The sequence below is a fragment of the Thunnus thynnus genome, chromosome 7 (assembly GCF_963924715.1).
Source record: "Thunnus thynnus chromosome 7, fThuThy2.1, whole genome shotgun sequence".
Classification (NCBI taxonomy): domain Eukaryota; kingdom Metazoa; phylum Chordata; class Actinopteri; order Scombriformes; family Scombridae; genus Thunnus; species Thunnus thynnus.
Window position 1 is genome coordinate 1930523 of NC_089523.1, and position 12635 is coordinate 1943157.

Consider the following 12635-nt stretch of genomic DNA (forward strand, 5'->3'; position numbering starts at 1 on the left):
AACTTCCAAAGCTGCTTTTATGTGCTGCTCCTGTCAGCCAGGTCTGACACATACAGTCTCACCCAGAGACTAGAGGCACAGTGAGCGGGCTGTGGGATTAAAAGAAGTGCAGTTTTCATTTTTTCTGCAGGATTTTCTGCTTTAGAAAACTTTCTGACAAGTCCACACAGTAACAAATACAAATATAGAGTAATTACAAATATCTTTTCTGCTTTGTTTTGAGATTTCTGTCAAACTATGCTGTGGTCCAAATGTTGGACAGTAGCCTTGGTGACTGTGTCTCAGAATGAATAATGCGATGTGGCATCACCATCTGTCCCCCCCTCTCTTCTGTGCATGTGGTCTGCTATTAGGCTGTGCGCTCCCGCTGGCCCACCATAATGCCCAAAATAGAGATGTGCCATCAAATGACACCAAACCCAGCACAACTCCCACAAATAATGATGTTGAGGTGAGATAAATCACATTTTACAGTTGACTTTGCAGCAGTGTTGTCATTCCAAAGCGAACAGCTCTGTTTTGGAGGCAATTGTTTCCTGTTCCCACTGTGATCATGTTGTTTCACTGTTCTTTAATGAGCATTTAATCATTTATGGATCTCAATCACAATTGGATAGAAAACATAATTTTGTACAGTAAAGGTGACAGAAAATTTGTTTTATCTATTGTATGTAGACATCGCTACCTTTCTTGACTTCTTGACCTTCAGTTAGCACAATTTGCAGACCTGACTTTAAACCAACCCTTTTCTTGCAGGGTTGTGGAGAGGAGGCAAGTTGCAAACACTATTGGTCCAGAAATAATTAAAAAATAAGAAAATAAGAAATAAGAAGAAACATAAATCAGAGTGTGAACAAGACACTATTATTTTGGCCTAGAAATGCATGCTCTTCAAGAAAGGAAGAAAATCAAAAAGCAGGGATGTCTCTTCTTTTGAATTAGCATCTTGTAATTATGAAAAAATCTCATCATTACAAGATATTGGTTTCATAATGATGACAGAGTTCTATAATTACGAGATGGCAATTCATGATTATCAGATTTGAAAGAAATTATTCAAATGCTTCAGCCTGATATAATATTATTAAAAGAGGAGAGAAAAATTCTAGAAGAAGAATTACTGCATAAAGGAGTATGGACTAAATTCTTGTTATTACTGTGTGTTACATATACTGTAAGGGAACTAATTTAATCTAATTATGTTTGTGTTGCCCTTTGGATTGAATACATAACATAACAGATGTGGAATAATGATACGGTGTGGGTTAATGAATTGTAATCAACTGAAAAGCACCACAGTCACAAATGCACATAATTTAATGTACTGCCATCATTAATTACGGTGGTGCTATGACAGGTCAAAATATCTGTGGTGAAGAAGGTCTATTTCACTCAAGCCTGCTGCTGACTCTTGTGTTTAACTTTTGCAAGTCCAAACAAGCAAGTCTGTAGCAGCAAAACATTTCATTGCTTTTATGTTTTCAATTTCATTTTTCCATTTAATATACTATATTAACAAAAAACGAATAAAGAAAAACTGCCAACACATCTGAAAATGTATGCCTATGGTTTGGAATATGCTGCATCACAAAATTATTTTATGGTTATAAGACAACACATGCTTTGATATTTTACAATATCACATCATTGAATAAGCAATGCTCCAGTATGTGTATGTACTTTAATTTGAGAAAAGCAGCATTTACTTCTGTGCACACACACAGCACTGGTTTAGTTGCTAATGTCAAATAATGAAGCCAAATGATCGGATAAAATTAGATGAAATCTAATTAAAATCACATTTAAAAAAAAGATCATTAATAAAGCCTTCTTTATGTGATAATGCTATGAATATTTAAGGGATCTGCACATAATCTAGTTTCTCTTTTCTAAAATCATACTGTAGGGTCCCGTACAGTGACGTACCTTCACCAGGCCTGGGTACTCATTGGACGGGAGGCCGTAGATGTGCTCGTTGGACTCCTCTCCCTCTGTCAGTAAGAAGCAGGGAAAGCGCCGCTTCACGTTGTATGATTCAGGAACTTTCTCTTTCCAGTAGCACACGTTGATCTTTACCACCTACAGTAATGAAACCAGGAACATCATCAGTAACGAGCAAGGTTAAACCAATTTGATGGTTAAACTAGTACACCATTTTGGCTATGTAAAGGGTTTTTTACAATGGGTTTTTACATTTACCTTTTACCTTTAATATTACACATGTATATATATATATATATATATATATATATATATATATATATTTGTGTCATTTACTGACTAAAGTTGGAAAAAAAAGAACGCCAACAACTCACAAAACTCAGATCAAACTGTCAAACTAGGCAGATTCTGTTACTGCATTGCCTATTTCTCGCCTCAAATGTTTTCAGAATCATATTTTAGTGGACTATTTAGCTGTAATTTCAGAAAGGTTGTGACGTGGCCGCCATCTTTGAAACATATGTGGAGAACACAGAGGGGTTCACATGCACTCACATGCATGCGTGGCCGGTGCTGCTACCAAAACAAAGAACATAGAAGCTCAGATAACCAGACACACAGAGGGAGTGTGACTTCATTTACTGCTCAGGTCACCATTACTCCACTATATCTTTACATAGCAAATAGTTGTTTGCTGATATCCAGTGAGGCTCAATGTCATTTATTACACCTTTAACATCTAGCACAACAGAGGATGAGACAAGTGACAGCTTAATGGATCTTTATTCAGAAGCTTTCAAATATGCCAAGTATATTCAAGTATGTGTGTTTGAAAAAATAATTCTCAAGGTTCATGCCCTTTCACAAGGGGTCAATGTAAATCTGTTAATTATAATATATTGAGCTGCGAGTAAAACTTAGTCGTGAGTCTAAACAGCAACTGCTTTGAAAAGTACTGATTCAAAAATATAAAAGCACAAATAAACAGATTGCAGGATACACAATTTGTAATGCCTTCAAATGTCCTCTGTTATAATTGGCAGAAGGTCGGCATCCAAGCTTCCAGGCTCACAGCTCACTGAGTAAGAAAGAACCAAGAATGAAAATCAAGCACAGAGCGATAGAAAGAGAAATGAAACAATTGAATGGCAGAAAGAAACATTTTAAACAAGGACACCTAACTTACCTTTATGAAGTGACGTCAAGTTCTTCAGAGAGTGGTGACGAGGATTCACTGTGAGCTTGTTTGTCTTCTTACGCATTATTTTCCCTGGCTGGCCTCTGTTCCCCTCTCAGGGTTAATCACAATGAAGTACCTGAAAACAACACATAACAAATCAGCTATTATGTCCCAGGTTTTAGTACAGCTTGGCAACAAACTACAGTATCTTTGCAGCAATCTAGCTACAGCTTAGAAACACACTTGGGTTGAGCTAAGATAACCAATATAACCACTCTGTCTTTTGGGGCTCAGCAGCCCCAACATATCTTAACTCAGTTTGGCTACATATTTGAATAAACTTCAATTGTTATATGCTTTATATAGAAAAGGCTTTGCGCATGTGTTTGTGATGTAATCCTAGCACCTTGAACTGAAATCAAATTGTGATGTAATTGTAATGTTACTATGAATATAAATTCATTTTTGAGATACTTTGTAAAAAACTTCAGTGCTGGTGGCAACACCTGAAAGGTCAAGGGTTTGCCAAATCATTAGGGATTATCCTCTGAGGCTTATGAAAATCTGTACCAAATGTCATGGAAATCTAGAGAGTAGTTTTTAAGTCTGCAGAACCTCTGATATGATGGATGTAATATCAATAATTATAAATTAATTGTAGAATTGATCGGTAATACATTGGATGTAAGAAGCACTAAACTTGAATGAATACACACTGGCACAAAATTGGCAGATTGGTGTTAGCACTGAAAACCAAAGCACGTACATACCACCATCTACTCCATCCTCATCATTTTTTTTCTGTCTAATAAAAGTGCAATTACAAAAGTAGCTCCTCTGTGCTGAAGTGAGAATTAGGATTTAATGAAATGTACACATGATTGTACAAATGACATCCATCTTAACGGTGGCAATAATAAGGACATATTGTTCAGGAGCTTTCAATGTAATGAACTAACCGGCCATGCACTCATTCCCAGGAACCATAAAAATTCAGACAGCAGCGCTCTGGCGAGCCAATGAGCTCAGAGCCTGTGCTTTTCTACCAGTTCACTCAGGCATGGCATTCCCCAGGCCCCCCAGCCTGCTGCTAGCCTGAATAATGCAATTCCAATATCAACTCCAATTCTCCACTCTAACAGCTGTCTGCTTGTTTTCCCATCACCTTCTCTTTTCAGGCTTTGTGGCATATTGCAAGATGGAAAAGACTGCCTTGCTGACTAAGGCCTCTGAGCTGTTTAAATATGGAGTAGTAATGCTTTTGTTTCTGGTTAAGCATGAGAGCAATAGCAACATCTCCAGGTGGGCATTTAGAGGGTAGGAAGGGCAAGATCCCACTGGTGAAGAGAGAGTTGAAGCTGCAGTACAGGGTTTGATAACATACAGTTGAGGTACTGCTGTGAAATGTGGAGCTGACTGTACATCTGGGGCCAGATGTATAAACAATACGTACATATAAAAACTCCACACATAAACTGGTATTCATAATAAGAGACATTGTGCAGTGTAAGCTTACTTGAGACCATGCCAACACATTGTATTACAGATCAAATGTTATAGGATTTAATGAAGTGGAAACGACACATATGTCAGAGGTCTAATCTAATAATAAAACATTATTCCATTAGGTTGTTGACAAATTTCACAGATTGTGTATAATTATTTTCAGTTATACACTGATCTGCCAGTCTAAGGAGAATTGGCTAAAAGGGATGGCAATATCAGTCTGCCAGATGGTCCAGCTCTCAGGTCCAGACTGAAACATCTCAGCAACTGCTGGATCTATTTGCTCAACATTTGATTTAGACAGTCTCTAAAGGATGAAGCCTGGAGGATCTAGTGCCATCAACAGGTCAAAATTTTCATTTATCCAGTCAAATATTAAACATGTACATGGTGGATTGACACAAAATTCCTCACAGACATTCATGGCTCCCAGACAACATATCCTAATGTGATGAATCACATGACTTTTTCTCTAGTGCCACCACATGGTTGACACTCGTTTTGAGTGAAATGTCTCAACAACTATTGGTTGAATAGCTGTGATATTTGGTACAGACATTAATGTCCCCTCACAGGATAAATTGTAATAACTTTAGTGATCCCCCAGCTTTTCATCTTGTGCCACCATCAAGTAGATTTTTCAGTTTTTCCAATTTGGCAAAACTATACATTTTCTTTAGCCTCAGCTTTAGGCTACTTTATGTTTGGTGCTAATTAGCAAATATTAACTTCTTTGCATTCCTTTTATTGAAAAGTCTAAAGACTGGTGGAGCAGACATTCAATGTGGCTTGTAGAGTGTTGTGGCTTTACGCATATTCCTCTTACGCATGCAGAGTTTTATCCACATTGCCAATTGCCCACCCTGTTTGTCCACAAACTACGAAATGGATCATGAAAGCAAAATTGGTTGAGCCCTTTCACATTATAATGGTTCCCATTTTTGCAATTATTTTGCTAGTCTTCCTAAACTTTACATTTTCTGTGTTAGTATCATAGACTGTATATAAAGATGGACGTCATGACAGCTCCCCAAAAGTGAAGCCAAAACATCTCAATTGTCCCCTGTTGGCTGGCTGCAGTATAGGTCATAAGTCCCACCCCCTCCATGTTAGCGGATGGGACATGAGCCAAACTAAAAATTCAAAGTATACGTCAAATACATTTTTCCCAAAGATGGTTTCTGTCATTTAAGGTAATTCTTATCATGCTGATGTTTGTCCAAGTGCTCATTTTTCTTTTAAGTTTGCTTTTAATTAGTTATTTGACAATATAGAAAGGGGTCTGTCGTCATGATTGACAGTTGTGACAGCCGCTCTCAAACCTCCCGTGGAACACGCCCCCTCAGCCATTCCGCATGGCGTCATCCTGCCGCCCGATTCTACTGCACATGACGTCACACAAGGAAGATGGCAGCTCCCGGAAAGGAGATATTTTGGCTTCACTTTTGCATAGCTGTAGGAAGTGGAGACGCTTCGTCCATATTTATATACAGTCTATGGTTAGTACCATGCTAGTAAGAACAAGTGTGGTATTTACCTTTTGGTTGTAACATTTTAGGGAGAAAAAATGTTGCCTGCTTAAACAGCCATCATGGGGTGCTCACAATCTGCTCACAAATCACAAAAAAAAAAAACTTTAGAGGTCCATTTAACAGTCCAGTATATTCCTTAGTGTTGATGTGCAGTAAAATATCACAGTGAAGTGGATGCTAAAGTGTTAGCAATTAAATTTTGCTTTTAATATCATTTGACATGTATTTTAAAGTTCTAAAAAATCCAAATTTAGATCACATTTAGTCATCATTTTTTGCAGTCAAAAATAATGTCAATGTATTTTAAAGCTATTGTTTATAATTTTTATTAATCAAAGGAAGGAAAATGGTCTCTGGGAAAAAATCAGGAATGGGTGTGTTGGTGTCTGTGTTTGATTGACAGCAACTGGCAGTGTGAATGCTGGTGTTACACTGTAGGGAACGAGAGACAGTAAACAAATTGCTGTACCTACAAGTCATGAGCAGACAGTGTGTTGTTAGCAGTGGTATTGAAGAGTAAGAACCACAGCAGCATCTAAGGGGTCTGAAGTGACATTTGCAGGTACGTTTACATGCCATAATGTGCTGCAGCTGAGCATCTAAACAGTGATCTAGCCTGCTAACTGACATTAGTGGTGTACCTTTCACCAGTGAATGTTTCACTGTGTCTCATTTTGGATACTTCCATTAGTACACTTCCATGTAGTACACTTGTCTCAAATCAAACATGGCTGTTTTGCACTCACCGGAAATGTCGCAACATTTGACAACTTCTTCTTCTTCTTTTTAATGGCGAATTGCAGCTGGCAGAGCATAATTGCGAATATTTGACTGTGATTGTCGCCCAACAAAATCTGTTGGCTTGTTTGCTCTCTTGACTTCAATTTAATTTTATTAAAAATGAACATGCTTTTACTTTTACTTGCTTGTGTGTGCCCCCTGTTTCATGCAAGGTGGAAATCCGGCCGCCATCTGCACCGATATGTGTCCTCCTTCTGCTAGCTAAAAACGTACTGGTATGTTGATTTACATAGATTTTGTTGTGATCTATGGAGCCCATAGACTAGACTATTGTTGTGCAGCATTACCCTTAAGTCAAACTTACCTAATAAACAAACCATCATCTCAAGTTGTAATTGTCTGTGCTCTAGCTAGGCTGATCATTACATAAAAGCACATAACAGCATAACAATGTATATATAGGCATCAGAATACATCTACAGTTATGCACTACTGTTTGATAGTAACTTGCTGTAGTCATGCAAAGTGCAATGCAATAGAAAACACAAGACTAACATTAAAATAAATTTAATAGAATTTTATTTAAAGAGGTTGATGTACTATGTCTTGTAATTTTCTTTCTTCAGCCACCAAAACCCAAGCAGTACTGCCAGCTAAATGATAATTTGATGGTCAAAGAGACCTGAGAGTGGACTTCCATCTCTCCTGGGTATCCTTCAATGCTGTAATGGCTGTCCTCAGCACGACATGTGACCATGGCTGGGGACCCATCATTGAAGCCCTGGTCTTCCTAATTTGGATGGCCAGTAGTATCTCATATTGTGTTGCGGCCAGAGCCTTTGATATGCTCCGAACCACTGTGCACCTGGCAGTCCACAAGACCAGCGGGTAAGTCCTCTCTGTCTTCCCCCAGGTCATCCGCCTTCCATCTAAGGGGGATTTGCCTAACCTGGGTGCAGGTTTTGCATGTTTGGCTGGGTCAGCAGCCTTCAACAGGGTTGTTGGCAGCATTGATGGTTGCCACATCCATGTGAAGCCACCAACAGAGGACACAGCCTGTTACCTGAAACTATTCTATTCAGTGTCTGTGACCATACAGCCAAGTTAATCAATGTGTTCATTGGTTTCCCTGGTTCAGCATATGATGCGGGGGTATTAAAGCACAGCCCCATTTATTATCTAAAGAAATACCCTCCACCAGGCTTCTACATCACTGGGGATGGTGACTACCCCTGCCTCAAACAACCCATCACCCTCATGATCCCCTTACAGACAGCCTCTCCACAACCAACTCCAGGTTCGCTTTAACAGTCACCTGTCTATAGCGAGATGTGTTGTGGTGAGAGCTTTTGGCATCCTGATGAACAGGTGGAGGTCCATTTTCTTGAAGGTGCTGGAGGTGGACGTCCTCTATGTTCCAGAGGTCATTGCCAGCTGCAGTCCTGCACAACATCTGCCTGAGCAATGGGGACCTGCTGGAGCTAGAAGATGTTAATGTGGAGGGAGCAGCAGGGGGACCACCCAGAACCAGCACCTCCAGGTGCCATCTGTGGAGCAGAGGACAGGCACAAGATGGCAACGCTGTGTTATGAACCAGATCATGACTATGCCCATTAATTGATTAAATAAATAATTTTGCTTAGTTGGAACATTAATATGTATATTAACTCTTTAATAACTATTTTTCATTGTATTTAAATGTTCTTTTATAATGTGTTTCTTTTGCACTTTGTCTTAATGCTTTTAATATTTTAAATGTGCTATACAAATAAACTTGCCTTGCTATACCATGTGAGTGAACATTTATTTGTGATTTACTAAAGATCTAGAGTAAGAAGAATAAAAGTCAGAGCAGAAAATGAGTATTTTTTTAAATGATTTGTTTAGTCATTTCTCGTGGAATGCCAGGAAACGCTCCTCTCTAGCAAAAATCTCCTTGTTTCTCCTCTGCTCCCGCTCCCTCATCTCTTTAAAAACCGTTCCTCCCTCTCTACAGCCTCACGTTCTCTCCTCCGTCTCAGCTGCCTCTATGGCTCTGGTCTCCTCTCTCTTTATCGCCTTCACCTCCATCTGTCTGAGCTCTAGCTCATTCCTCTCCCTCACCTGCAGATCCCTTAAAACCTCCACGACATCCACCTGCTGCCTTTTTGGAGTGGATGTCATGAATGTTGTGGCTGTCCTGTTCTGGGGTCACCACAGAGAGGGGTTCAACCACCACTACATCCTGGGAAGATGAGGAAATGAGGACAGGTGACGTTACCAATGTCCTGCCCCCAATTGCCTCATCGATCAAACCGTACCACTTCCACGATAGGGCATCGGTTGAAACCCCCTCTGTGCTGACCCCAGTTTTGGGTCACTTCAGGTCCTGTGGAGCAAGGACAGCAAAAATCAGAAAAACACTCCGGTTTCAGATCAAACATTTGAAATGTCATTCCTTGCACATGCCCTACAGTATTCAGTGTTCACCCTATGATTTTTGTTCAGCAGCAGTGCTGTTGCACTCAATAGAAATAGGAAATAGGCTAAAATATGTGACGTAAAATGAGCATTGTACACTGAGTGTACACCAAACATCATGAATAATAAACTATGAGAAATTTCAACAGTGGTGCTCCTAATTCAGTATTGGCAGTCCGCCACTGCTGTTGAATGCATAAAGGAGAAACACGGGTATTACATTTCCTGGGGCTACTAACTACTTGTACCAGAAAAAAGTAAGGTAAGGTAAAGTTACCTCTTCATCAATTCAAACAATAATTAACAACTTTTCACATCCTTAGGGCTGATTATCTCACAGGGATAGTGATGTATGAAAGTCAACTAAGCTTATATTTCTGTTTAAGGTTTTGAGGTTTGTTTTTTAACAGAGGCTGGGGTCACCCTCCCTTCCAGGCCTTGACCAGCAATGTACATTCTGACTGAAATACAATTGGATCACAACAATGGAATGACACTCCATACAGTAACATCAATGTATAGAGACCAGTATGGAGGAATGTAGAAAAGGTTTCATATGATAGTGTATAATGATAGCTAGATATGATATGAATTCACCTACCCTCATCCATTCACAGCAGCATTCTGCCTCCCCGAGAACAAGGAGGTGTAGGCAACCCACCACAAAATAAGGGACCTCATGTCCATCCCTAATAAGACCAGAATATATATAGACATCAGATCAAAACAGAAACACAAAACTGTTGAAATATACTGCTGATATGGTGTAGTGTCCATGGCTCATACTGGCTCTGCCACCAGCTGATCTACCGAACTAACGCTAGCTGCTGCATTTTGCAAATATTTATAACTTGTCAAGCATCTGACCACCAATCTAATACTAAAATCTTCTACAGTCAACACAGAAACACAAAACATACGCCACAACACATGTAATGTCAATGCCTCATTAAAATGTGCCGTTGTAGCTAGCTAGCTAGCTTTCACATTATCGTTTGCAGTACCAAATCATTACAGACTGCTAATTAACCCAATAAACATACTGATGGTCTCTATCTGATAACAGTATAGTGGTACTTAGTGAAAAAAAACTCACATGTATAACTTACATTTGTATAGTGTGGTGCTCACTGTAGCAATTGCAACCACTGTAGCTTCCTCTGCCACCATTTTCATAAGTTTCAAAATAGGTTGGTGGTCCCTTCCATTCCGCTGTGTAGCCAAGATGGCAACCATCGAGGGTGAGAAGTGTCCAGCGTTCCACACTCAACCTTTTGACGATTATGAGTACACCATTGGGGTACTCATAGTCCACTGCATTTTGCCATAATTGTGAGTTTGAACGCACTTATGCACTCAAAATAGCAAGTGTAAGTATGGAAGAACACAAATTGAGACACAACACTTATTTGGTGGCTTGTTCAACAAGCTAAGGTGCAGGACAAGATGTGTGTTCATGTTTGTAAGTTAGATAAGTAGGAGACTTTAGCAGGAAAGCTAATGTGAGTTGTTCAGAGTCTGTGGCTCTTGTGTAGCAGGATGCTATCAGGCTCAGCCTATGATAAAATGCCACGTTATTCTGTCTAATTTATGCAAAACTACGGGGTGCCATCATAAAACCAAAAAATAAGAAATATAATTTTATATACAACTTTTTTTCCTCAAAGGAGAACACAGGACAAGTGATTTACAGAGCAGATATGTTGATGTAGTAGACAAAAAAAAAGGCTATTCAATGTCAGTTAGACTTTAAATGCACACGGGGTGAATTTAAGTTGAATATTAGGATTTAAAGTTATACACTACTGCATTTAGATTAGACTGTCTATATGTTTGGTCCAGCCATTTATATAGTTCTATGGTGATAGTTACATGTGGGACACCAAGAGTTTGAATACCTCTAGTGGTAGCTGTAGGCCAGTGTGGGCCAGCAGTCTATTAGCCCAGGGTCCAGCAGTGATTACCACACTCTTGGCTCGATAAACACCAGCAGAGGTTGACACCATTACAACAGGGCCAGGCTTGATGTCTGTTACCTTCTCTTTGTCTCTTATGACACCACCCAACTTCTCAAACTGAGCCTGGCGAGAAACGGACAGAATGTGTTACTGGAAATCATTCAGCGGTACCATTGATCCACAAGTTATTAAGTACCTCAAATGCACAGTTACAGATTGAGTAGTAATGGCTGTTGTGTTTTGACCAGTGTTAGACTTTTGTCAGAAGTATTTTAAAGGGGACCAATTATGCTTTTCCTTCATATGCTGTATATGATGTTACAATGTTGGATGTTCATATTAAAAGTGACCAAAGTGTCAAATAATGAAGTAAACATATGTAGAAGTAATCCCTGTGAGCAAAAGGCACTGGCTTCAGACTACTCTGAATGCTTGGTTTCCAACGTTTTTTTCTTTCAGCCTGAGCCAAGGTAGACTTGTGACGGATTTCTTTATATGGTCATTAGCTCCATGCACAGCTTGCGAGTTCCCTGCTCCACTCTGCTAACATTATGGCATTTTTCATTTGTTCTGGGGATAGTCACACCGAGCCATAACTCCATTACACAGCAGTGCAAAGCAAAATAAGTAGTTTACCTGTTAGAGGTGTGCTGGTCATTTGCAGCTCTTCATCAAACATCATCATCACTGTCGCTGTTTCTGCTTGTACTATTCCTCCCTGCATTCTTTCTAACTGATCCACTGAACAAAGACCTCCAAATATCTCCATATCTTGTTGTGACTGGTTTCTAGAGCTGCTAATGAAGTTCCACTAATTCAGTGAGGAACATATTTAATTTCTTCATAGTAAAAGTCTCCTGTTATTTAGTCATTTAAAAGCTTTTAATATGAAGCAGTAAAGCAGGAAAGCATAACTTAACACGACTGATATGGCTGCCTCTCGGCAGGCTTCTGGAAAGCTGTCCAATCAGGAGGGGGGCCTTAAAGAGACAGGAGCTAAGACTGCCAATTAGAGACAGAGGCTGTCACAACCCAGCTCGAGGCTGGACAAAGGAAGAGAGACCACACATTGTTGTAACTAAAAATAGATTTACTGTACATAAATAAAAGATAAATGAAACTAAACACTACCAAAACCAAACACGGTGGAAGCCAGAGGAGAGAGAGCAAGTGACTGACTGCCACTTGCTTATATGGAAGCCTGTCAATCCAGGTTAGCTGAATCTCCCTGATGACCAAACTCTGCCCACCAGGCTTCTGCAGGTAGAGGACAAGGAATCTGTCCAGAGAGGGAATTGAGGGCCTGCATAAAGGGCT

General features: G+C 39.6%; 1 protein-coding gene and 1 long non-coding RNA gene across 2 annotated transcripts in view; both read right to left on the reverse strand.

The window, feature by feature from the left end:
* Positions 1 to 12635, reverse strand: part of pipox (pipecolic acid oxidase) — a 48164-nt gene that overhangs the window by 21488 nt on the left and 14041 nt on the right. Inside the window, exons 4-5 of the mRNA XM_067593806.1 lie at positions 11259 to 11441; positions 1927 to 2079 (exon numbers count right to left, since the gene is read on the reverse strand). Of these exons, the coding sequence (XP_067449907.1) occupies positions 1927 to 2079; positions 11259 to 11441 (336 nt within the window). The remainder of the gene's footprint in view (positions 1 to 1926; positions 2080 to 11258; positions 11442 to 12635) is intronic.
* On the reverse strand, positions 8633 to 11247 carry LOC137185592 (uncharacterized). Its single transcript, XR_010928888.1, has 3 exons — positions 10470 to 11247; positions 9962 to 10049; positions 8633 to 9268 (listed from the first exon to the last, which is right to left on the reverse strand). It is a non-coding gene; the product is annotated as an uncharacterized lncRNA (long non-coding RNA).